The sequence below is a fragment of the Salmo salar genome, chromosome 29, assembly GCF_965601325.2.
Source record: "Salmo salar chromosome 29, fSalSal1, whole genome shotgun sequence".
NCBI classification, from domain to species: Eukaryota; Metazoa; Chordata; class Actinopteri; order Salmoniformes; family Salmonidae; genus Salmo; species Salmo salar.
In genome coordinates, this window is record NC_138319.1 from 25,697,941 (window position 1) to 25,724,155 (window position 26,215).

General features: G+C 44.3%; 1 protein-coding gene across 1 annotated transcript; it reads right to left on the reverse strand.

Annotated features, from left to right (window-relative positions):
• Positions 1-585: 585 nt before the first annotated feature.
• On the reverse strand, positions 586-25,314 carry anks6 (ankyrin repeat and sterile alpha motif domain containing 6). Its single transcript, XM_014181442.3, has 16 exons — positions 24,709-25,314; positions 17,797-18,323; positions 12,349-12,393; positions 11,480-11,684; positions 10,362-10,468; positions 10,041-10,192; positions 9,678-9,912; positions 9,214-9,263; positions 8,739-8,942; positions 8,450-8,621; positions 4,675-4,874; positions 4,348-4,534; positions 4,193-4,260; positions 3,955-4,071; positions 3,711-3,807; positions 586-1,483 (listed from the first exon to the last, which is right to left on the reverse strand). Exons 1-16 carry the CDS (start codon positions 25,041-25,043, stop codon positions 1,434-1,436), a joined length of 2,751 nt encoding a protein of 916 aa, XP_014036917.3. The 5' UTR covers positions 25,044-25,314; the 3' UTR covers positions 586-1,433.
• Positions 25,315-26,215: the final 901 nt, after the last annotated feature.

Genomic DNA, 26,215 nt, shown 5'->3' on the forward strand with positions numbered 1-26,215 from the left:
GAATCCAATTGAGCACATCTGGGACATCATGTCTCGCTCCATCCACCAACGCCATGTTGCACCACAGACTGTCCAGGAGTTGGCGGATGCTTTAGTCCAGGTCTGGGAGGAGATCCCTCAGGAGACCATCCGCCACCTCATCAGGAGCATGCCCAGGCGTTGTAGGGAGGTCATACAGGCACGTGGAGGCCACACACACTACTGAGCCTCATTTTGACTTGTTTTAAGGACATTACATCAAAGTTGGATCAGCCTGTAGTGTGGTTTTCCACTTTAATTTTGAGTGTGACTCCAAATCCAGACCTCCATGGGTTGATCAATTGGATTTCCATTGATTATTTTTGTGTGATTTTGTTGTCAGCACATTCAACTATGTAAAGAAAAAAGTATTTAATAAGATTATTTCTTTCATTCAGATCTAGGATGTGTTGTTTAAGTGTTCCCTTTATTTTTTTGAGCAGTATATATACATTTCTTTTGGAAACCATCATACATAAAGTTGAGAGTTAGTGTGGACTCAGTCTGTGGAGAGCAATGTGTAGGTTGGCAGCAGTCGTAACTCCAACAAACGAAAAAACTATGTCCATCTTTTCATGGGTTTTAATAATGACGGTTCAGCCAGTCACATTCATCATCAGACTAAAACTGACTTACTTTGTTTACACACAAATCATGAAACCTTGTACAAGAAAACATATTACAAAACTAACAGTAGTGAAATAGTAAAGAAGAAAAAAAGAGAAAGGCAGAAGGAAACATTTTTTTTTTTTTTTACAAATAAAAACAATCTTCCCTCATCATTTTGGCAAACCAGAATTCCTCCAATCACTTACATCATCAACATGTGACAATCTTAATCCCAGCTTCAAAATGGTATCTCCCAAATATATTAAGACATTACGGGCCAATTTCCCAGACACAGATTAAGACTAGTCCTGGACTCAGAAGCATGTTTAATGGAGATTCTCTTGATGTACTTTTTAGTTCAGGACTAGGCTTAATCTGTGTCTGGGAAACCGTCCCTGAAGGTCTCTTCTCACCTAGTACATCATCAGTGCCCAAAAGTCTCAATCTCAGTTTAAAGGCTTTCATCTCCCACATCCATTAAGACATGACTAGGTCTGTTCTCTCTTAGTACGCGCTCACTTCCTCTACTGTATCTCCCCTATAGGTCAGCAGTTGGCGTGACAGCCCTGTTGCCATGGCAATAAATGATGGCCGCACATCACGTTGTGCTCTGTCGGTAAGCAGCAGTGCGCTGGGCGTGGGGTCACCAGCCCATGGGGATCCCTTTCGGGGGTCTGTGCTGCAGCGTCCTCCCACACGCAGCAGTGCTCTGGAACGCTGGCGTCCAGTAGAGTCTCCTCACACTTGGGCTATAGGGTCATTTCTGACCTCCTATACGGCTGGTCCTCAGGCGCAGCGCGGTGTTGTTACCTCTTGTTGGAGGTGCGCACCTGGTGCCGGACCCAGCCTGTAGGAGCTACAGGACAGAATGATAACCATCAGGGCCGTAACCAGGGTTTGAGTTTTAATGAGGTCCGGAAGGATTTTTTAAAATTTTTAATTGAAGCTCATTTACTGAATTTCTATACAATTAAAACACTTCAAATGCTATTTGGAGATCAGCAAAAATAAGCAAAATTGACCACAGCCATTATCACCTTGGCTGCTGTAGGTTCATTCCCCTCATTCAACCTACAAACACATAGCCTACTAGCTATACAGATGTAATCTTATACCCTTGAAAAGGGGCAGAATATGACAAATTATTCACACTGACACATAGCATCAGCCACTGTTCAGTCAGTTGTAATGACGATTTGCATAAAATCATAAACTCTTGAAATTACATAGCGTTCACATTTGTATTCCTAGGCACTACTGATCAAGCTCTGCACAAACAGACATCAATGGAGCACAGATTATTGTGTTATCACATTCACATTAATTATTAGAATATTACTTTCGATTCTGTATTAATATCAGTGATGTATTGAAAAAATAAAAAAAAGTTGGGTAATGGACAAGATGAACAACCACCGATATAAAATGAAAACGTGTGACATTTTTAGAACTACATGGTTTGCATTTTAATTATTTTATTTAACCAGGTAAGTTGACTGAGAACACATTCTTATTTACAGCAATGACCCAGGGAATATTTTATTAAACATGTTTTACTTTTACCCCTTATTTTGTGATATTCAATTGGTAGTTACAGTCTTGTCTCATCGCTGCAGCTCCCCTACGGACTTGGGAGAGGCGAAGGTCGAGAGCCATGCGTCCTCCGAAACACGACCCTGCCAAGCCACACTACTTCTTGACACACTGCTCGCTTAACCCAGAAGCCAGCCGCACCAATGTGTCGGCGGAAACACTGTCCAACTGGAAAACATATTCAGCTTGCAAGCACCCGGCCCACCACAAGGAGTCGCTAGAGCACAATAGGACATAGCCCCTAACCCGGACAATGCTGGGCCAATTGTGCACCGCCTCATAGGTCTCCCGTTCACAGCCGGTTGTGACACAGCCTGGAATCGAACCCGGGGCTGTAATGACACCTCAAGCACTGCGACGCAGTGCCTTATACCGCTGTGCCACTCGGGAGGCCTGGGAATAGTGAAAGGGGAGAGGAATACGCCAATTGGAAGTTGGAGATGATTAGGTGGCCACGATGGTATGAGGGCCAGATTGGGATTTTAGCCAGGGCACCGGGGTTGACACCCCTACTTTTACCATAAGTGCCATGGGATCTTTAGTGACCACAGAGTCAGGCACCCATTTAACGTACCATCTGAAAGACAGCACCCTACACAGGGTAATGTCCCCAATCACTGCCCTGGGGCATTGGGGGGAAAATAAAAATAAAAAATTGACCAGAAGAAACAGTGCCTCCTACTGGCCCTCCAACCACTTCCAGCAGCATCTGGTCTCCCCTCCAGGACCAACCCTGCTTAGCTTCAGATGCAAGCCAGCAGTGGGATGCAGGGTGGCATGTTGCTGGCTGTAGGCCTATAGGGAAGATAGGCCATGTCGAGACGCGTATTTTTTGCTCCTCATGAGGTAGGCGCCGTGTAAAGTTAGGTTCTTACTTCATCCTTCTAGCTGGCTAAGAAATACTAGCCATAGCTCTTCAATATTACTGTAATAGAAGTCCTTGACATATCTATAAGCAACTACCAATTGTGCACTCATTCTCCGAGTCGGTCTTTATTTAGCCGACTCGGAGATGGGGTGGTTCATTTCACGTGTCAGGCCCTCAACATGTGCCACAAGAGGGCGGAGTTAGCCATTTGAGAGAGTGGTGAATGTGCTGCTAAAAAGGCAAATCCATCCAACGCAGGCGAACATACCACTCTTCATGATTCCACTCGTTCACAAAGAGGCAGGCGCGATTAAAACTCAGTCAGATCAGAACTCAGTCAGATCAAGAATATAAGCCTTCTGAGCTTTGATCAATGCTGGGAGCAATATTTTCTGTATTGTGTACATTATTATTATTATTTTTTATTAAAAAACATTAGAGGTCTGGACCTCTGTGTCCTCATATATAGTTACGGCCATGATTACCATGTAGGCCCACTAATTACAGTCAGTCTAAGTGTTGGAGACATTGCTTTATAGATGGGATGTTAACTTGTAATATTGGATTCGGACGCCATGTGTCCTGCATCTTGATTAGGGGTGTGTTATGTCATAACACTCACAGCGTGGCTGTCCTGGTGGTCTGGGGTTGCTGGCACTGCTGCCAAAGGAGGACTGGAAGTTGTGGATGGTCTCCTGCAAAATCTGCCTCTCTCTCCCCTGCAGCAACAATTCAGGTGAATAATAATAATACATTGTATTTATACATTTTTATTGGATGCATCAAGCTGTGATCCCTCTTTGGTAACTAAAACAAATAGATAGGCACGGAACACAGAGGGGGGTTAGTAAATATTGAAAACATACCTTCCCAGCATTGAGTTCAGAAATAGCTGCCAGTATTTGTTGTCTAGGCCCATCTGTCTTAATCCCCAGTTCCTTTAAATCTCCATCTGTTAGAGTGAGGAAAGCCTCCATATCCACCTGTATTGGATGCACATTGACTGAGTGAGTAGATGACATGAGATTTAAACCACAGCTATGAACATTTTAGGATAAGTAGAAAATACACAATGGCTTAAGCTATAGTGAGGATAACGCAAACCTCTTGCTCTTCGAATATGGGCTGGTACTTCTCCAACGAAAGTTTCTTCAGGATACTGGACAGCTCATCTGGGTGTAGTGAGAGATCAGCAGAGATAAGCAGAGGAAGGGATTGTTTTTAAAGTATTCATATCAACCAGAGATGCACTGGCTCACCCTCGTCGGTGATGGTGCCACTGCTGGAGCCACCGCTGCTCTTGGAGCGCGGGTGGGAGGAGGCGGAGGACAGGGAGTCCCCCGGGGGAGGTTTGGGGGTGGGGGATGGAGACGGGGTCAGGGTGGGAGAGGTGCTCTTGGAGGTGGAGGAGTTCCCAGACTGGGGTCTCTTCTTTAGGTCAGCTTTCTGTAAAGAAAATAGATGGATGTGAATCACTTAGTTCACTAGTTAACACTGACATGTTGCAAGCGTGTATGAGCCTTTATAATGTCTTATAACAAGGCTTGTAATAGGTTGTCCTTCTATGTATCTATATTATATCTGACCCGTCTGGAGTGGACGTCGCTGGACACCAGGCTGGGGGTGCTGTGGATGTCTGGGAGACTGATGTCAGGCACGGTGGGGGCAGGAGCAGGCACAGGGGTGGGGCTTGGCACCTCTGCTGTCTGGGCCTTTGGATCTAACAGGCCGGCGGCTCTTTTCCTCTGGGCAGCAATTTGTGACAGGACGCTGTCTGAACTGCCCCCTTTGGGGAAGAGAAGAAACACAGCCCATGAGTAGCACTACCACTGAGTAGTACTAGCACTAGCGGTCTGCTCAAATCTCATAGATTAAATCAAATCAAATAACATTTTAATGGTCACTTACACATGGTTAGCATATGTTAATGTGAGTGTAGCGAAATGCTTGTGCTTCTAGTTCCGACCATGCAGTAATATCTAACAAATAATCTAACAATTTCACAACTACCTTATACACACAAGTGTAAAGGAATGAATAAGAATATGTACATATAAATATATGGATGAGCGATGGCCAAACGGCATAGGCAAGATGCAGTAGATGGTATAGAGTACAGTATATACATATAAGATGAGTAATGTAGGGTATGTAAACATTATATAAAGTGGCATTGTTTAAAGTGACTAGTGATACATTTATTACATCCAATTTTTTATTATTAAAGTGGCTAGAGATTTGAGTCAGTATGTTGGCAGCAGCCACTCAATGTTAGTGATGGCAGTTTAACAGTCTGATGGCCTTGAGATAGAAGCAGTTTTTCAGTCTCTCGGTTCCAGCTTTGATGCACCTGTACTGACCTCGCCTTCTGGATGATAGCGGGGTGAACAGGCAGTGGCTCGGGTGGTTGTTGTCCTTGATGATCTTTTTGGCTTTCCTGTGACATCGGATGCTGTAGGTGTCCTGGAGGGCAGGTAGTATGCCCCCGGTGATGCGTTGTGCAGACCTCACTACCCTCTGGAGAGCCTTACGGTTGAGGGCGGAGCAGTTGTCGTACCAGGCGGTGATACAGTCCGACAGGATGCTCTCGATTGTGCATCTGTAAAAGTTTGTAAGTGTTTTTGGTGACAAGCCAAATTTCTTCAGCCTCTTGAGGTTCACCACGGTGTCTGTGTGGGTGGACCATTTCAGTTTGTCCGTGATGTGTACGCCGAGGAACTTAAAACTTTCCATCTTCTCCACTACCGTCCCATCGATGTGGATAGGGAGGTGCTCCCTCTGCTGTTTCCTGAAGTCCACGATCATCTCCTTTGTTTTGTTTACGTTTACTGTACCTGAGCGGTTGTGTGAGTCTGGCCCGTGGCGGTTGAGCCCTGCCACCCCGTTGGAGCCACCTGAGGAGTGGGGGAAGTGGTAGTTGCCTGAGTTGGAGGGGGAGGTGGATGAGGGGCCCTTGGTGAGGCTAGGGAACTTAATGGACCTGCTCACCACACGACTGAGTGTGAGGATATTTTCCTGACACCACACTCCGAGGGCCCTCATCTCCTCCCTGAAGGCCGTCTCGTCGTTGTTGGTAATCAAGCTGTTGTGTCGTCTGCAAACTTGATGATTGAGTTGGAGGCGTGCACGGCCACGCAGTCATGGGTGAACAGGGAGAGCAGGAGAGGGCTAAGAACGCACCCTTGTGGGGCCCCAGTGTTGAGGATCAGCGGGATGGAGATGTTGTTTCCTACCCTCACCACCTGGGGGCGGCTCGTCTGAAAGTCCAGGACCCAGTTGCACAGGACGGGGGTTGAGACCCAGGGTCTCGAGCTTAATGACGAGTTTGGAGGGTACTATGGTGTTAAATGCTGAGCTGTAATCGATGAACAGCATTCTTACATAGGTATTCCTCTTGTCCTGATGGGTTAGGGCAGTGTGCAGTGTGATTGCGATTGCGTCGTCTGTGGACCTATTGGGGCGGAAAGCAAATTGGAGTGGGTCTAGGGTGTCAGGTAGGGTGGAGGTGATATGATCCTTGACTAGTCTCTCAAAGCACTTCATGATGACGGAAGTGAGTGCTACGGGGCGATAGTCGTTTAGCTCAGTTAACTTAGCTTTCTTGGGAACAGGAATAATGGTGGCCCTCTTGAAGCATGTGGGAACAGCAGACTGGGATAGGGATTGATTGAATATGTCAGTAAACACACCAGCCAGCAGGTCTGTGCATGCTCTGAGGACGCGGCTAGGGATGCCGTCTGGGCTGGCAGCCTTACGAGGGTTAACACGTTTAAATGTTTTACTCACGTTGGCTGCAGTGAAGGAGAGCCCGCAGGTTTTGGTAGCGGGCCGTGTCAGTGGCACCGTATTGTCCTCAAAGCGAGCAAAGAAGTTGTTTAGTTTGTCTGGGAGCAAGACATCGGTGTCCTATACTGACGCTTAGCTTGTTTGATTGCCTTGCGGAGGGATTAGCTACACTGTTTATATTCGGTCATGTTTCCGGTCGCCTTGCCATGATTAAAAGCAGTGGTACGCTCTTTCAGTTTTGCGCGAATGCTGCCATCAATCCACGGTTTCTGGTTGGGGATGGTTTTAATAGTCTCCATGGGTACAACATCACCGATGCACTTGCTAATAAACTCACTCACCGAATCAGCGTATACATCAATGTTGTTGTTCGACGCTATCCGGAACATATCACAGTCCACGTGATTGAAGCAATCTTGAAGTGTGGAATCAGCTTGGTCGGACCAGCGTTGAACAGACCTGAGCACTGGCGTTTCCTGTTTTAGTTTCTGTCTATAGGCTGGGAGCAACAAAATGGAATTGTGGTCAGATTTGATGAAAGGATGGCGAGGGAGGGCTTTGTATGCGTTGCGGAAGTTACAGTAGCAATGATCCAGAATTTTGCCAGCCCGGGTCGCGCATTCGATATGCTGAATTTTTTTTAGGGAGCCTTGTTTTCAGATTAGCCTTGTTAAAATCCCCAGCTACAATAAATGCAGCCTCAGGATATGAGGTTTCCACTTTAGAGTCCAATGAAGTTCTTTCAGGGCCGTCGAGGTGTCTGCTTGGGGGGGATATACACGGTTGTGATTATAATCGAAGAGACATCTCTTGGTAGATAATGCGGTCGGCATTTGATTGTAAGGAATTCTAGGTCAGGTGAACAAAAGGACTTAAGTTCCTGTATGTTGTTATGATCACACCATGACTCGTTAATCATAAGGCATACACCCCCGCCCTTCTTCTTACCAGAGAGATGTTTGTTTCTGTCAGCGCGATGCGTGAAGAAACCGGGTGGCTGTACCGACTCTGATAACGTATCCCGAGTGAGCCATGTTTCCGTGAAACAGAGAATGTTACAATCTCTGATGTCTCTCTGGAAGGCAACCCTTGCTCGAATTTCGTCTACCTTGTTGTCAAGAGACTGGACATTGGCGAGTAATATACTCGGGAGCAGTGAGCGATGTGCCCGTCTACGGAGCCTGACCAGAAGACCACTCTTGTCTGCCCCTTCTGCAGCGCCGTTGTTTTGGGTCACCTACTGGGATCCGATCCATTGTCCTGAGTGGTGGTCCAAACAGAGGATCCGCTTCAGGAAAGTCATATTCCTGGTCGTAATGTTGGTAAGTTGACATTGCTCTTCTATCCAATAGTTCTTCCTGGGTGTATGTAATAAGACTTAAGATTTCCTGGGGTAACAGTGTAAGAAATAATACATTAAAAAAAACAAAATACTGCATAGTTTCCTAAGAACGCGAAGAGAGGAGACCATCTCTGTCGGAGCCAGTTCAGTAATCATCTGATCTCTGCTCAGGCAGTCTGAAAGTGTGTGTGTGTGTATGACACCTAGCCAAGTGTGTTTTCATGTGCCTGTACCTGAGCGGTTGTGTGAGTCTGGCCCGTGGCGGTTGAGCCCTGCCACCCCGTTGGAGCCACCTGAGGAGTGGGGGGAGTGGTAGTTGCCTGAGTTGGAGGGGGAGGTGGATGAGGGGCCCTTGGTGAGGCTGGGAAACTTAATGGACCTGCTCACCACACGACTGATAGAGGTCTGTGACACAGGATGGAAGGAAATAATACTTTTTCTTCACTCCAAAATCACAATTTATCAGTGGTTTTCAATTACAGTAAAAAAAAAAAAAAAAATCAGCAGCAACGTGTGACTCACAATGTCAGAGTTGCCACTGCTGTTGAAGTTGGCTTTGCCGGGTCTCTGTGGCATGGGCAGCCGTGAGGCTTCGCTCTTGCCCTCTTTGATGACCCTGGAGCGGTCTGAGTTCCACGGCTCAAAGTTCGACGGGGGCAGAAAGGGTGGGATCACTGCCTTCAGCTTGTCGTTGGGCAGACGGGTCAGCGGCGCCCCATTTCTCAGCTGAAAGTTTAGTAAAAGTTTAAATCAGCTCAATCATGCCAGCATTGCATTATCTATGCAGTAGCATGCACAGTAAATAGTCTATGCTCCCCAGTCCAGACAGAGCATCTCCATTATCACAGTTTTCTGTCAATAATATCCACAATGTGTAGCAGTTTGCCACAGGATTCCATTGTTCACTTCAACTGAAGTTTCAATGAAATGTAGCCACAGGGCTTATCATGGTTAATTCATTTAAATTCAAAACCTCTTCAAATGTAAAGACTCCTACCATTGTGGTTATTAGAAAGTCATCCTTCTCTGTGCCCGTTCTGCCAAGACCTATGAAACAGATACAAATAAATCAATAGGTAGTTTAGTAGAACCATACATGACATTCTCTCATGTTCCTGTATTCAAGGCCCAACTGTTTCAGCCACTGACCGCTAAATAGAATGTTTCAACTAAATCTCTCAGGAAGAAAATGGCCATTGTGAAAAATGAACCGTTTCAAAACATCAGGGAATCAAGATGGTTTCTAGGAAATGCCACTTACAGACATTTACCATACTTTTGTTCAATTCCCATTTCTCACAAACAATCCATGCATAATCAGTAGGTCAGCTTATACAATACTAAAGTATTGCTTATTCTTAACTGACTATACTGTAAAAAGAAATACTGCAAAAATTGTGTTTACAAAACAAAAACTGGAATGTTGTTATTGGGAAAGGTCTTATTTCCCCCGTGTCTCACCACTGTCTTTGCTCTTAGCTGTCCAGGCCGTGCTGATGTCAGTACTCCCCATGGCTGCAGAGGGCGACACCGCCCCGCACGGGGTTGCACTCTTCCTCTCAGCCTTCATGGTGGCGTCCAGAGGCGCCTCGGGTTCGTCAGGGAAGGGGGCCAGGCGGTTGGAGGATAGCCCGTGTCTTAGAGTGTGGGTCAGCTTTAGCCTCCGGAATCTGTTAGACATCCTGTTCCACCACGACTGGACAGGAAGGAGACAGTAGTCATATGCCATATGATAATAAACCGAGAGTGCACAACATATGGCCCCTGGGCGAAATGCAGCCCAAAATCTGATTTCATTTGGCCCTGATCTAAACAGTGCCTGACCTTCAATCCTCCTCTGTCATCGGGTGGTACGGGGACATTATTGAGAGACTGCCTGCTCTTGGAGCCAGTGAGGGGAGTCCTGCCCCTGTGTTTTCCCTTGTCTTTGTCCACCTGCATGCAGACGGACGCCAACAACCTCACCAGCTCAGTGTCTGTAGGGAACAGAATAGCAGAGTGTGACTTGGATGCATTGGGTTTACCAGGTGCACTAAGCTCTAGCAATGATAACACATATCACAGTGCAAATGCATTATAACACTTCACACTGACTATCTGCACCAGTAAACTCAGAAGCAGCGGCAGATTGTGTTGTGGTTTAACCTGGGTCATTCAGCAGCATGACCAGGTCAAAAGCAGTGTATCCATTCTTGGCTCGCAGGTTGACATCTGCACCCTGACTGAGCAGATACTTCACCACATCTTTATTCCTATGAGCAAAGGTACGAAAGAAGAAAAGATTAGATTAGAAGACAACTTAAAAATCCCCTTGACTGTATACACTACCGGTCAATGTTTTAGAACACCTACTCATTCAAGGGCTTTTCTTTATTTTTACTATTTTCTACATTGTTGAAGTGTGAAGACATCAAAACTATGAAATAACACATGGAATCATGTAGTAACCAAAAAAGTGTAAACAAATTATATTTGATATTCTTCAAACAGCCACGGTTCTTCTTGATGACAGCTTTGCACACGCTTGACATTCTCTCAACCAGCTTCATGAGGTAGTCACCTGGAATGCATTTAAATTAACAGGTGTGCCTTCTTAAAAGTACATTTGTGGAATTTCTGTCCTTCTTAATGCGTTTGAGCCAGTCAGTTGTGTTGTGACAAGGTAGGGGGTAAGAAGACAGCCCTATTTGGTAAAAGTCCATATTATGGCAAGAACACCTCAAATAAGCAAAGAGAAAGGACAGTCCATCATTACTTTAAGACATGAAGGTCAGTCAATATGGACATTTTCAAGAACTTTGAAAGTTTCTTGGCCTCCACAATCCCCCGACCTCAACCAAATTGAGATGGGTTGGGATGAGTCGAACCGCAGAGTGAAGGAAAAGCAGCCAACAAGTGCTCAGCATATGTGGGAACTCCTTCAAGACTGTCGGAAAAGCATTTCAGGTGAAGCTGGTTGAGAGAATTCCAAAAGTGTGTAAAGCTGTCATCAAGGAAAAGGGTGGCTATTTGAAGAATCTCAAATATAAAATATATTGTTAATGGTTACTACATGATTCCATGTGTTATTTTCTAGTTTTGATGTCTTCACTATTATTCTACAATGTAGAAAATAGTAAAAATAAAGAAAAACCCTTGAATGAGTAGGTGATCTAAAAGTTTTCACCGGTAGTGTATGTGTTTTAGCCATTGTGTGTTTGTGAAGGTGTCTGTGTAGAATAAGAAAGTGTAATCAAAATTGCGGTCATGCGTCACATACTTACCCATGGTACGTGGCCTGCATGAGGGCCGTCCAGCCGTGTACTCCATCTTGTTTGTCCACGTCGGCGCTCTTCTCCAGCAGGAGCTGCACCACTTCCAGCTGCCCACTGACGGCTGCTATCATCAGGGGAGACGCCCCGTCCGGGTTGGCCATGTTCACCTGGGATGGATCTTCCTCCAAGATCTCCTTCACCAGCTGGGAGTTTCCTGGGACACACACATGCACACACACACACACACACAAACCCACATGTAAACACACATGCACAAACACACACGCACACACACAGACACACATGCAAACATACATGCACAAACACACATGTAAACACACATGCACAAACACACACACACGCACAAACAGACACACATGCAAACATACATGCACAAACAAACACACATGCACAAACAAACACACATGCACACATGCAAACACACATGCACACGTGCAAACACACACACTCACACAGATATGAGTATGAACGCACGCACAAGATTACCACAGACCACTCAATTCCAGCTACATACATTCTTATTGAAACAAAGGCTTCTGTCCTCCACCCAAAAGTTTCAAATATTTTCAGCCCTCTCAGACCCCACACATTCTTCCCTCCCAGGGTTTTACGCCAGACTGCATTGAGCAAGCATGCAAGACTGCCCAGTGCACATACCATGTTAGATTCTCTCAAACTCACATAGTCCCTACTTCAGGAATGTTTAGATATGACTTTTTGGTTGAACTACATGCATGGTAGTGTTATGCCCACTCTTGCAGACATAACCCAATACGACAGCTTTCCCCTTACAATGCAATACGTCCTCTCACAAGGCAAACCTCTGTTTAGTATGTGCCTGCGTCCGCTAAACTCACCTAACTTCAAGGCACTGAAAACATCTGGTCTCCTCTTCTCGTCATCTATGAGAGTGGTAAAAGAACAGAAGATGAATGTACTAAGGACTGAAAAAGCAACAATCCTACATGGCCACCACCACCACACACTACCCCTACTGCTGAACCCAGTCATATTGGGTACCAGAAGAAGACAGGGAACACTTGAGTGGAGAAATACTGGAGAGTCAACAAAGCCCAGTCCAAAACCACCAGGAGAGTGGACCACAATCACATGACTGCTAGCCAGGCAGACGGATGAGGGAACTCAAAACATGTGACTGGTCCTTTTCGTCCTGAATTGTAGTTAAGGTTAGTGTGCTTACCATAGCGTACAATAACAATATATGCATTGTAAGAATTCAGTAGTGATATGGAGAAAACTTTAGCGTTGACTTTGAGATCTCTGATATATCAGTTGAACAGCAAAACAATAGAGAAAATGCAAGCGGAAAATATGTTATATATTTTTTTTTAGGTTAGGGCTCAAAGGCAAGATTCATTGTACACAATCTGCACCACACCAATGACATACACTTGAAGTCGCCACTTTACATACACTTAGGTTGGAGTCATTAAAACTCGTTTTTCAACCACTCCACAAATTTCTTGTTAATTAACAAACTATAGTTTTGGCAAGTCGGTTAGGACATCTACTTTGTGCATGACACAAGTCATTTTTGCAATAATTGTTTACAGACAGATTATTTCACTTGTAATTCACTGTATCACAACTCCATTGGGTCAGAGGTTTACATACACTAAGTTGACTGTGCCTTTAAACAGCTCGGAAAAATCCAGAAAATGATGTCATGGCTTTAGAAGCTTCTGTTTGTCTAATTGACATCATTTGAGTCTATTGGAGGTGTACCTGTGGATGTATTTCAAGGCCTACCTTCAAACTCAGTGCCTCTTTGCTTGACATCATGGGAAAATCAAAAGAAATCAACCAAGATCTCCGAAAAAATATTGTAGACCTCCACAAGTCTGGTTCATCCTTGGGAGCAATTTTCAAAACACCTGAAGGTACCACGTTCATCTGTACAAACAATAGTACATAAGTATAAACACCATGGGACCACGCAGCCGTCATACCGCTCAGGAAGGAGACGCGTTCTGTCTCCTAGAGATGAATGTACTTTGGTGCGAAAAGTGCAAATCAATCCCAGAACAACAGCAAAGGACCGTGTGAAGATGCTGGAGGAAACAGGTACAAAAGTATCTATATCCACAGTAAAACTAGTCCTATATCGACATAACCTTAAAGGCCGCTCAGCAAGGAAGAAGCCACTGCTCCAAAACCGGCATAAAAAAATCCAGACTACGGTTTGCAACTGCACATGGGGACAAAGATCATACTTTTTGGAGAAATGTCCTCTGGTCTGATGAAACAAAAATAGAACTGTTTGGCCATAATGACCCTCGTTATGTTTGGAGGAAAAAGGGGGAGGCTTGCAAGCAAAAGAACACCATCCCAACTAGAGGTCGACAGATTAATCAGAATGGCCGATTAATTAGGGCCGATTTCAAGTTTTCATAACAATCGGTAATCGGTCTTTTTGGACACCGATTGTGGCCGATATTATTATTATTATTTATTTTTTTACACCTTTATTTAACTAGGCAAGTCAGTTAAGAACACATTCTTATTTTCAATGACGGCCTAGGAACGGTGGGTTAACTGCCTTGTTCAGGGGCAGAACGACAGATTTTTACCTTGTCAGCTCGGGGATTCATTTTTGCAACCTTCCGGTTACTAGTCCAATGCTCTAACCACCTGCCTTACATTGCACTCCACGAGGAGCCTGCATGGCAGGCTGACTACCTGTTATGCGAGGGCAGCAAGAAGCCAAGGTAAGTTGCTAGCTAGCATTAAACTTATCTTATAAAAACAATCAATCAATCTTAACATAATCACTAGTTAACTACACATGGTTGATGATATTACTAGTTTATCTTGCGTGTCCTGCGTTGCATATAATCGATGCGGTGCCTGTTAATTTCTCATCGAATCACAGCCTACTTCGCCAAACGGGTGATGATTTAGCACTGTCGTTGCACCAATGTGTACCTAACCATAAACATCAATGCCTTTCTTTGAAATCAATACACAAGTATATATTTTTAAACCTGCATATTTAGTTAATATTGCCTGCTAACATGAATTTCTTTTAACTAGGGAAATTGTGTCACTTCTCTTGCGTTCCGTGCAAGCAGTCAGGGTATATGCAGCAGTTTGGGCCGCCTGGCTCGTTCCTAACAAAGACCGTAATTAACTTGCCAGAATTGTACATCATTATGACATAACATTGAAGGTTGTACAATGTAACAGCAATATTTAGACTTAGGGATGCCACCCATTAGATAAAATACGGAACGGTTCCGTATTTCACTGAAAGAATAAACGTTTTGTTTTCTAAATGATCGTTTCCGGATTCGACCATATTAATGACCAAAGGCTCGCATTTCTGTGTGTTATTATGTTATAATTAAGTCTATGATTTGATATTTGATAGAGCAGTCTGACTGAGCGATGGTAGGCAGCAGCAGGGTCGTAAGCATTCATTCAAACAGCACCTTCGTGCATTTGCCAGCAGCTCTTCGCTGTGCTTCAAGCATTGAGCTGTTTATGACTTCAAGCCTATCAACTTCCGAGATTAGGCTGGTGTAACCGATGTGAAATGGCTAGCTAGTCAGCGGGGTGCGCGCTAATAGCGTTTCAATTGGTGACGTCACTCGCTCTGTGACCTTGAAGTAGTTGTTCCCCTTGCTCTGCAAGGGCCGCGGCTTTTGTGGAGCGATGGGTAACGATGCTTCGAGGGTGGCTGTTGTCGATGTTTTCCTGCGGCGAGGAGAGGGACGGAAGCTATACTGTTACACTGGCAATACTAAAGTGCCTATAAGAACATCCAATAGTCAAAGGTATATGAAATACAAATGGTATAGAGAGAAATAGTCCTATAATTCCTATAACAACTACAACCTAAAACTTCTTACCTGGGAATATTGAAGACTCATGTTAAAATGATCCACCAGCTTTCATATGCTCTCATGTTCTGAGCAAGGAACTTAAACGCTAGCTTTTTTACATGGCACATATTGCACTTTTACTTTCTTCTCCAACACTTTGCTTTTGCATTATTTAAACCAAATTGAACATGATTCATTATTTACTTGAGGCTAAATTGATGTTATTGATGTATTATATTAAGTTAAAATAAGTGTTCACTCAGTATTGTTGTAATTGTCATTATACAAATAAATAAATAAAGAATAAACCCCCCCCCCCCCCCCCCCCCCAAAAAAAATCGTCCGATGAATCGGTATCGGCTTTTTGGGTCCTCCAATAATCGGTATCGGCGTTGAAAAATCATAATCGGTCGACCTCTAATCCCAACCGTGAAGCACGGAGGTGGCAGCATCATGTTGTGGGGGTGCTTTGCTGCAGGAGGGACTGGTGCACTTCACAAAATAGTTTGGCATCATGAGGGAGAAGAATTATGTGGATATATTGAAGCAACATCTCAAGACATCAGTCAGGAAGTTAAAGTTTTGTCGCAAATGGGTCTTCCAAATGGACAATGACCCCAAGCATACTTCCAAAGTTGTGGCAAAATGGCTTAAGGACAACAAAGCCAAGGTATTGGAGTGGCCATCACAAAGCCCTGACCTCAATCCTATAGAAAAGTTGTGGGCAGAACTGAAAAGGCGTGTGCGAGCAAGGAGGCCTACAAACCTGACTCAGTTACACCAGCTCTGTCAGGAGGAATGGGCCAAAATTCACCCAACTTATTGTGGGAAGCTTGTGGAAGGCTACCCAAAACATTTGACCCCAGTTAAACAATTTAAAGGCAATGCTACCAAATACTAATTGAGTGTATGTAAACTTCTGCCCACTGGTAATGTGATGAAAGAAATAAAAACTGAAATAAATAATTCCCTCTATTATTACTCTGACATTTCACATTATTAAAATAAAGTGGTGATCCTAACTGACCTTAGACAGGGAATTCTTACTAGGATTAAATGTCAGGAACTGTGAAAAACGGAGTTTAAATGTATTTGGCTAAGGTGTATGTAAACTTACAACTTCAACTGTACGTTGTCTTTCCAGTTATACAGGATGATGTAGTTCATAGGCATTACTGAGTCATGTTGATCATTAGAATGGGTCACTGGCTGAAGAAATTCTAGGAAGCTTCAGATGTTTAAAGGGATAGCCCACCCCAAAATCAAAGTTTGTTTTCATTATAGCTCAAAAGGCGGTCTTGCATCTGCTTAGAATGGGAATTATTGGCACTAACCATCTAACTACTAGGCTTAAATGGTGCCAATCTTTCCCATTCATTTGGAATTGAGGCCTGCAGATTTTTCCTAATATCACAGGATCTACACAGGAATTTGGGGGTGAAAACGTCCAAATAAAAATGTTTTATTTTCGGGTAAACTGTCCTTTTAAGGTGGCACTTCATTACCTACGTTCAGAGGGCCACAACATTGCGGGACGTTCAGATAGAAATATATTATGGACAACAGACTCTCTGACATGTAGAGTGAGGAATCGTGTCAGCTCTATTTGTGACATTTCTATCTGCAGCGTTCAGTTTGTTGCCCGCTGCTGAACGCAGCCCTGCTATAATAACAATTTGTCAAAGAAATGCAGAGCTCAGACGTTTTCAAGGGTAGGTTTCAAATTCGGGTTCCCTCCTGTGTACTTCTTGGCCAAACACAAGAGGCACATCAAAGAGAACAGGTGTCTAAAGGGGGAACTCTGTAACAATGTCTCTTTCTTTTAGACACCCAAGGTGTGACCACTGCTTTACTTTCACTTGAGTGTCAATTGTAGTGTTACAATAAAGCTTTGAGTTAATTAGAAAACGTTCACAACAATCGAGACTTCTACCTATGAGTGACCAGGACAAGATCCGCTGAAGACTTCCGTTAAGTCTCAAAGAATAACTTGTTGCAATCTTATCTGTGTATTGACTAACGACAATCATATCAGAAATAGAAAAACTCTGCTTTGTGCCTTGTTGGCCTAATTTGACTGCATATCAAATTAGGTGTTTCTCCTGAATGTTCCTTCAGTGGGACAGAGATCCCTGAATCAGCATCAAGGCATGCCAACAATAACATTTCCTCAACAAATTGAAACCTAGCATTAATGTATTGGGGCAGGGCGTAACAGTGTTAGATGGGGGTCTGTTCCAGTCCACCTAAATTGGTTTAATGAAAATACTGGGAAAACTGATTTCCAACAGTGTGCAGCCGACCAGGGTTCAAATCCGGGTCTCATACATGTCACAAGACTGTGTTAGCCCGCCGAGCTAAAGCCTAGACGTTGCTAGGGTTACTCATCACATTAGTGTGGTTCACCAAACCACCTTCATTACACCTGGAGAGAGTAGTGAACTCGTGGCTGTTCTATACCTGGCTGTGGGCGCACGGTGGTGATGGAGTCCAGGTAGGCCTTGACATCCCTCTGATTGAGCTGCAGCGATAGCTCGAAGGCAGTCTTGGCTAGCACGTTGACCTGGTCCGGGTCCGCACCCCGCTCCACCAGCTGCTGGGCCACGACCACCTTCCCGCTCAGCGTGGCCAGCATGAGGGCACCCCAGCCTGTGGTCTTCTGGGAAAAGTTCACCTCCGCCCCCCACTCCAGGAGCAGGCGAACGGATGCCTCGTGGCCATGCTGTGAGGCAGCAAGGAGCGCCGTGATATCCATGAACTCCCTTCCACCCTCGTCTCCGACACTGTTGTTGCTGTTGGTGACACCCTCAGCGAGCGCCAGGTGGTCGTAGTCGTCGACGTAGGCGCCGCTCTCCAGGAGGAGCTTGGCCACATGGGTGTGGCCCCCTCTGGCCGCCATAGTCAACACGCTGGCCCCCATCCGGTTCCTGCCGTTCATCTCCGCCCCGTTCTCCAGCAGGATGTGGGCCACATTTAGATGGCCAAACCTAGTGGACGACAAGACAACGTCATGGAACTGTCCAAAGATTTCCAAAAACGTACTAAGATCATCTTAAGTCCATTGGTAGGCAATGAACGCACAATGATGTTAATGCTTATTTTTTTGAAGACTAGGGGAACCTTCATATGGGGTCATAGGTCACATGGTACACAGGTGACCAGGAAGTGTTAGGAGAGAGGAGAGCAGTCATGTCAAGACGGGATACAGCTTATATGAAATTGACATCAAAGGTTTAAACAAATTGCCTTTTTGGTAACCCTAACCATTTTCCTAACCTTAACCTAATTCTCCTAACATGCCATGTTAATTATCCTTACCTGCTACGAAAAGTCAATTCTGAGAAACTGTATATCATCTAGTCAAAACCGAGGAGAGCATATGTTTCTAATCATTAAGATGCTCTATCCCTTTAAAGGTAGACTCAGCAATACGACATAGATGCAGTTATAAGTAAACAGCATTGTGGATCAATTTCCGCAACAACTAAGACCGTTGAAGCACGAGCGTACATTCAGCACCATGAGTTGTCCATTTCCGATTGATTGTGCCGCGGCTGCTGCTTCAAGTTTCAGAACCACAATGTAAGTTACTCAAATTTGGCTTATTGTGAGATCAATAACTATGATAAACAGACATACATCATGGGCAAGAAACAGAATAAAATCAATTATACATTTACATTTTTTTTTTTTTACATTTTAGTCATTTAGCAGACGCTCTTATCCAGAGCGACTTACAGTAGTGAATGCATACATTACATACATATTTTTTTTTTTTCTGTGCTGGCCCCCCGTGGGAATCGAACCCACAACCCTGGCGTTGCAAACGCCATGCTCTACCAACTGAGCTACAGGGAAGGCCCGAGGGTGGCAGTTCAGGAGGATTATAGTAGTAGCAAGCTATCAAATTTGACCTCCGGTCCTCCTCATCTTTGATCTCTCCTTCTAAAACTGAACAGAACATTGGCTATAGGCTAGTCCACACACATTTTTTTGGACTAGGCCAATCAAAGATCATTTTCAGAAGAAGCCTTTGACTCTCCTCCTGAACTGCCACCCTAGGCCTACATAGCACTGCCATTGGTTAGGCAGAACACAAAGAAGTTTTAGATTAGCAAGAGCAGAGCAGGCCGGGGCTCAGGGTTGAAATATCCATTGCAGTGTGTAATGCAGCCTAGCTTTATTTACACCATCCCAGCTGCTATCTTAGAAATATAACTTTGCTCTGTGCTTCTCTGAGCATGCACTTGGTAGCCTATAGGCCAAGCCTGGACAATTCAAGTCCTCGGGGGCCTGATTGGTGTCACACTTTTCCCCGATGCCTAGCAAACATTTTACATTTACGTAATTTAGCAGACGCTCTTACCCAGAGCGACTTACAAATTGGTGCATTCACCTTATGATATCCACACCTGATTTAAACTAATTGCATTTTTAACTGAAGATCATGATTAGTTGATTATTGGAGTCAGGTGTGTTAGCTGGAGCTGGGGCAAAAGTGTGACACCAATCAGGCCCCTGAGGACTTGAATTGAGGTAGGATCAGGATACGGGGACGAGAGGAAAATGGAGTCCCTAGAGAAAGCAAGTACAAGATGGGTGTCAGGGGTGGAGCGGCAGTATTATCATAAGGAGACGTGTACTTGGAAAACGGAGAAGGAATAAGAGAGGGAGAAGAGGTCTAAGAGAGTGAGGGAAGAAGGTGAGCTTGAGTCGGATACAAATGGTGGAAAAAAGGGAGATGTTTTGTCAAAGAAGGATGGTAGAAAGTGCAAGCAGAGGGAGCTGAAGGACAGGAGGAGAAATGGAAGTGAATGAGGGTGAAGTATCGAAGGTGGTAGGTGCGGTAAAGTTATCGGAGACTGAGGTATACACCGAGGATCAGGATGAAGAAGAGTCTGACAGTAGGAGTGAAGTTCCTGGAAAAAGTGGACTCTTGCCTTTTGGCTGATCCACTTGTGGTTTCCCGTGGGTGAAAAAAAGAGTTGGGTCAAGTGGAATCGGTGAGGGTAACTAGAAGTGGTCTAGTGATAATTGTTTGTGTTTCTGTTGGGCAGAGGAAGAACGCGCTCGAAGTAAAAAGAATGGGGGCAAGAAAAGTGAGTTGTTTCGTTCACAAGAAAAGGGCACCAATGAAAGGAGTGATAACTGGAGTAGCAGTAGAAATAAACGTTGACCAGCTGAGGGCAAAGATTCCCAGTGTATGTGATGCTCGTCGTTTGATGCGACGCAGACAGGGTGGCGAGAGTGGGGAAACAGAAGAGTCATTGTCTGTTCTTTTGACTTTTGAAGTTGAGTCTTTGCCTGACAAAGTGAAGTTAGGATATATAAGTTATCCTGTACAAGCGTATGTGCCGGATACATTAAGATGTTACAGGTGTCAATCTATTGGGCATGTGGCAGCAGTGTGTAGGAGGGAGGGTCCAAAGTGTGAGAAATGTGAAGAAGGGCATGAGAGAAAGGAATGTGTAGTACTGGGGAAACTAGTGGAATGTGTTAATTGTAGGGGTGTCCATGGAGCTGGGGATCAGAAATGTTGTGTGCGAGAGAGGCAGGTTGAGGTTTCCAGGGTTAGAGTAGAGCAGAAGTTGTCATATGCTGAGGCAGTGAAGAAAGTAGAGGAAGATGGGGTAAGGGGGAGGAGTGGGGAGAGAAGTAGAGATATACCAGTACAGAGGGATAGGCCACAAAGTGAAACACGTTTCAGTAAGATTTGGATTTTTAGCATTTATAGCAATGGTTATTAATTGTACTGCAGGGATGGATCGGAAGTCTCCGAAAACTGAGGTTGTCGTGGCAGCTGCTGGGTGTGCGAGACTTGTCAGCAGAAGCGTTACAGGATGTGTTAAGTGGTAATGTCCCATCCTTTCAGGGTGATGGCATGAGGCAGGAATAAATACATTTAATTAGTGGAGTAGGGGGGGTGTTAATTTTATTTTATATAATTTTGAAATTAGTGAGTATAGTGTTAGATTGTAAGGTATTTATTTAGTATATTTTTATTTTTCAAGTAAAGTATAAGGGAGTTGTACTCCAGTCTAGTAGGTGGCAGTAATGCAACAAATTGGATTCCAACTGCCGTTAAACCTTGAAGAAGAAGACTGGCGTCATCCAGGCCTGCTACAGGCTATGGATCATCTTCTTCGATGGGGTTTAACGGCAGTTGGCATCCGATGTTAATGGTGGATTACCGCCACCAGCTAGATGGGGCACTGAATAAGAAACAAAAACAACGTTGCGGGAAAGGGGAAAACGACATCATACAAAATAAAAACAAGTCAACTAAGAAAACCCATCCCACTTCTTCAATCACAGTCCACTCCAAAATAAACTCAGCAAAAAAAGAAACGTCCCTTTTTCAGGGTCCTGGCTTTCAAAGATAATTCATAAATATTCAAATAACTTCACAGATCTTCATTGTAAAGGGTATAAACACTGTTTCCCATGCTTGTTCAATGAACCATAAACAATGAATGAACATGCACCTGTGGAACGGTCGTTAAGACACTAACAGCTTACAGACGGTAGGCAATTAAGGTCACAGTTATGAAAACTTAGGACACTAAAGAGGCCTTTCTACTGACTCTGAAAAACACCAAAAGAAAGATGCCCAGGGTCCCTGCTCATCTGCGTGAACGTGCCTTAGGCATGCTGCAAGGAGGCATGAGGACCGCAGATGTAGCCAGGACAATAAATTGCAATGGCCGTACTGTGAGACGCCTAAGACAGCGCTACAGGGAGACAGGATGGCAGCTGATCGTCCTCGCAGTGGCAGACCACGTGTAACAACACCTGGACAGGATCGGTACATCTTAACATCACACCTGCAAGACAGGTACAGGATTGCAACCACAACTGCCCGAGTTACACCAGGAACGCACAATCCCTCCATCAGTGCTCAGACTGTCCGCAATAGGCTGAGAGAGGCTGGACTGAGGGCTTGTAGGCCTGTTGTAAGGCAGGTCCTCACCAGACAACCCCGGCAACAACGTCGCCTATGGGCACAAACCCACCGTCGCTGGACCAGACAGGACTGGCAAAAAGTGCTCTTCACTGACGAGTCACGGTTTTGTCTCACCAGGGGTGATGGTCGGATTCGCGTTTATCATTGAAGGATTGACCGTTACACCGAGGCCTGTACTCTGGAGCGGGATCGATTTGGAGGTGGAGGGTCCGTCATGATCTGGGGCGGTGTGACACAGCATCATCGAACTGAGCTTGTTGTTATTGCAGGCAATCTCAACGCTGTGCGTTACTGGGAAGACATCCTCCTCCCTCATGTGGTACCTTCCTGCAGGCTCATCCTGACATGACCCTCCAGCATGACAATGCCACCAGCCATACTGCTTGTTCTGTGCGTGATTTCCTACAATACAGGAATGTCCGTGTTCTGCCATGGCCAGCGAAGAGCCCGGATCTCAATCCTATTGAGCATGTCTGGCACCTTTTGGATCAGAGGGTGAGGGCTAGGGCCATTCCCCCCATAAATGTCCGGGAACTTGCAGGTGCCTTGGTGGAAGAGTGGGGTAACATCTCACAGCAAGAACTGGCAAATCTAGTGCAGTCCATGAGGAGGAGATGCACTGCAGTACTTAATGCAGCTGGTGGCCACACCAGATACTGACAGTTACTTTTGATTTTGACTCCCCCTTTGTTCAGGGACACATTATTCCATTTCTGTTAATCACATGTCTGTGGAAGTTGTTCAGCTTATGTCTCAGTTGTTGAATCTTGTTATGTTCATACAAATATTTACACATGTTAAGTTTACTGAAAAGAAACGCAGTTGACAGTGAGAGGACATTTCTTTTTTTGCTGAGTTTACATCCCTACACAGGCTCAGGGGCCTGTGATGGCGTAACATTCACCAACAGGATTTCTTGCACAGCCTCGGCTGTGAAATCACAAATACCCAGAAAATGTTCAGCAGCATTCAAAATGATTCCAATTTCCTTACACTTCTTCTCCGCTTCTGCTGTAAAGTTTATGACCATTGCAATAAATAATACAAAGTCCACCTTTTTAGCATTTCACTATCCCTCAGTTGATGAGAAACCTTCACTATTAGTGCTGGCTCTGCTACCATTGTTTCTTCCCCGCCACTCGTTCCATCCAATCTTCTCACCGCCTCCAGATATGAGACACTCTGGACACTCCTTACCCTTGCCACCTCATTCTCCTTCACCCTAACAGGGTGAACACACTTGACTAAATCGTTCACATTTATGACACTGAAGAGGCTTGTTCACAAAAGCTCATGAATCCTAACTTTCTATGAGAAGGGACAAACTATTAATCAAAAAACAGTAGCATGGATAAAGTTCATTTCTTTTCTCCATCCACCATAGAGGTCAGTCAGCTTGCACCAACCACTCCATCGATGTCTTCAGTTACATCCTCTTCCTTTATTTCTTGCGCCACCCCAAAAATAACCCCCTTGATAGGCGCCCTGCTACGAAAATCTATACAGGAAACAGTCCACTCCGATATCTTTTTGAGTCTTAAAACAAACTTATTCTGCTTCGCAGACACACAAAAAAATCTAAATAAGACCACTTCTTGTGACTCACTTTCCTTCAACACATTCCAGATTGTCCTTGACATGTTAAACATATTTCCCAAGAAGCATTGATCCAAAACCCTCACTCTGAATAAAAACGAGTCTGGTGGTTTCCTATTTTCCACCACAGCTTTACTTCTTTCTCATTTCCCTTTTTCCTTGCCACTGAACCCACTATTCTCACTTTCTGTACTATTATCTTCACCCGACTCACTAGCAGTTTCAAACAAAACCTCAGTTTCCACCATCTTCCCGACCAGATATGGATAATTTGATTGAGACCACACAAAATAGCCTATAGGCACACTCGATATTGCACGCCCAGTGGAGAATCAGAGATGAGGGGAGGCATCGGCCACATGTTGATATATAGACTAATAAGCAACTCATTTTAAAACCCTGAGAAATATAGAAATGTCATCAATTACAAATTGCATGACCTGAACTGGACTAGATACAAAAAATACGAAACCCTCCCCTTGACTGAAATTGAAAAAGTATGACTCTCCCCCATTTCCCTCCAGGTACATTATGTAAATATAAATCCATCCCTTACTGCTCGAACACACCCAATATCTGAGGTGCTGCTCGTGGCAACGTCATTTCGCTGAGTCTACATTTAAGATGATCTTTATGGAAACTCACCCCTGGCTAGTATGGATTGTTTCATTTTGATTTATTCATCACACAATATTCTGTGTTGTGCATATATTATAATACAATTATAACATTTTAATCGGGGACACACCCATTTAACATCTGTATACATTATTGACCAATATCATGAGCACATGAACTGGTAGCAACCACACCTTGTAGCCTGCATGAGAGGCGTCCAGCCATAGTTGTTACGGCTGTCCACCGAAGCCCCCTTTCGCAGTAGAAATCGGACCAGATTCTCATGTCCACTCGCCGAGGCAAACTGCAACGCGGTGTTGCCCTCTTCATCTGTGCAATCCACTGGCACCAGCGAAAGTCCCCGTGAGATGTCCACAACATTGCATTCCGATCCCGCTTCTGACCGCAGTCTGCTTTGCCTCCCGGACTCTTTCGCCCCGGGATCAAGAATCCCTCGAGCAGTTTCGTAGTCTCCTTCATCACAAGCACGAAACAACAACAGTGCGTTTGGTGGAACTCCTAAATTCATCTCCGAGGTTAGTTTGAGTTCCAGTTGTGGTGTTCTAAAACTTTTCTCCTCCTTAATCCAATGTCTATCGGCGGCCCAACTTTGAAAAGCATGACGCACTAACAAGAGTAAAGTTCTCTCCTCGAGTAATACGGCGTTTTGGTTTGTACTATAACCAATATTATCATACAAATTAAAAGCATAAAGCTTTTTATTTTCTAATGTAAATCATATTCGCAGACAGTTACTCTCTCGTCTCAACCTCTGGAAATGTTGTCATTCTACGCGTGCGCAAAATGAAGACAACATAAGAGCAGTCTTTTTCGGACCACCTCCTTTTTATTGAAAAAAATAAAGACAAACGTCTTATTGGACGAAAGGAGTCATTTGGAACATTAGACTAAATAGTTGAGGGCTACAGACCGTGATGGATGGTTAAAATCGATCACATTAATTTATAGTATAGTAGGCTAGTATGAATATTTAATGGTCAACTTTAATATTCATTTAGGCATGATAAAGAACATGGGATTTTGGATATAGGCCTACTGTTCTCTTGGTTTATAAACGAGAGAACACGACACTTTTTTAGTATATGAAACAATGTGTAGACTATGACGTTACTCTTTACGCCACTGCTATTGTTTTATATTGCTGTTTATTAATTTGGAGTTGAGGTTGGTAATTTAATTGGCAGTTGTCTTATATGAATGCATTATAAACATGCATAGGCTCACTATGGAACGGTAAGGTTTTAAGAATACAATCAAGATAGTTTAAGGATACTGTGCAGAGCAAAATCCATAACATACACAGATACTTGCTGCAGTCAGAATCTCTACTCTTCCGAGTGTGTTCGTTTACTCCCCCTCATAAATTACAATGCGTATAAGTGTGGGCTAGAGGTAGTCTCCACTTTATTCATCTTACACCAATCCATTCATTTTAAATCTATGGGGGATATGGAAGGCAATGAAAGAGTGTACCCTACCCTTTGGGGAGACTTATTGAGGACCCTAATGGTTTGATCAGTTTTCAGTACTTCAATGTGGCACCACAGATAGACAGCAGAGGGAGCCATTCTCCTGTGAAATGCATTGTGTGGTGGAGTCGACTACCATTTTTTGAGGTCAATTAATTTGAGGGTCACTTTCTCCTCTCATAACTACTCCACACACAGTTTATAAGCCTAA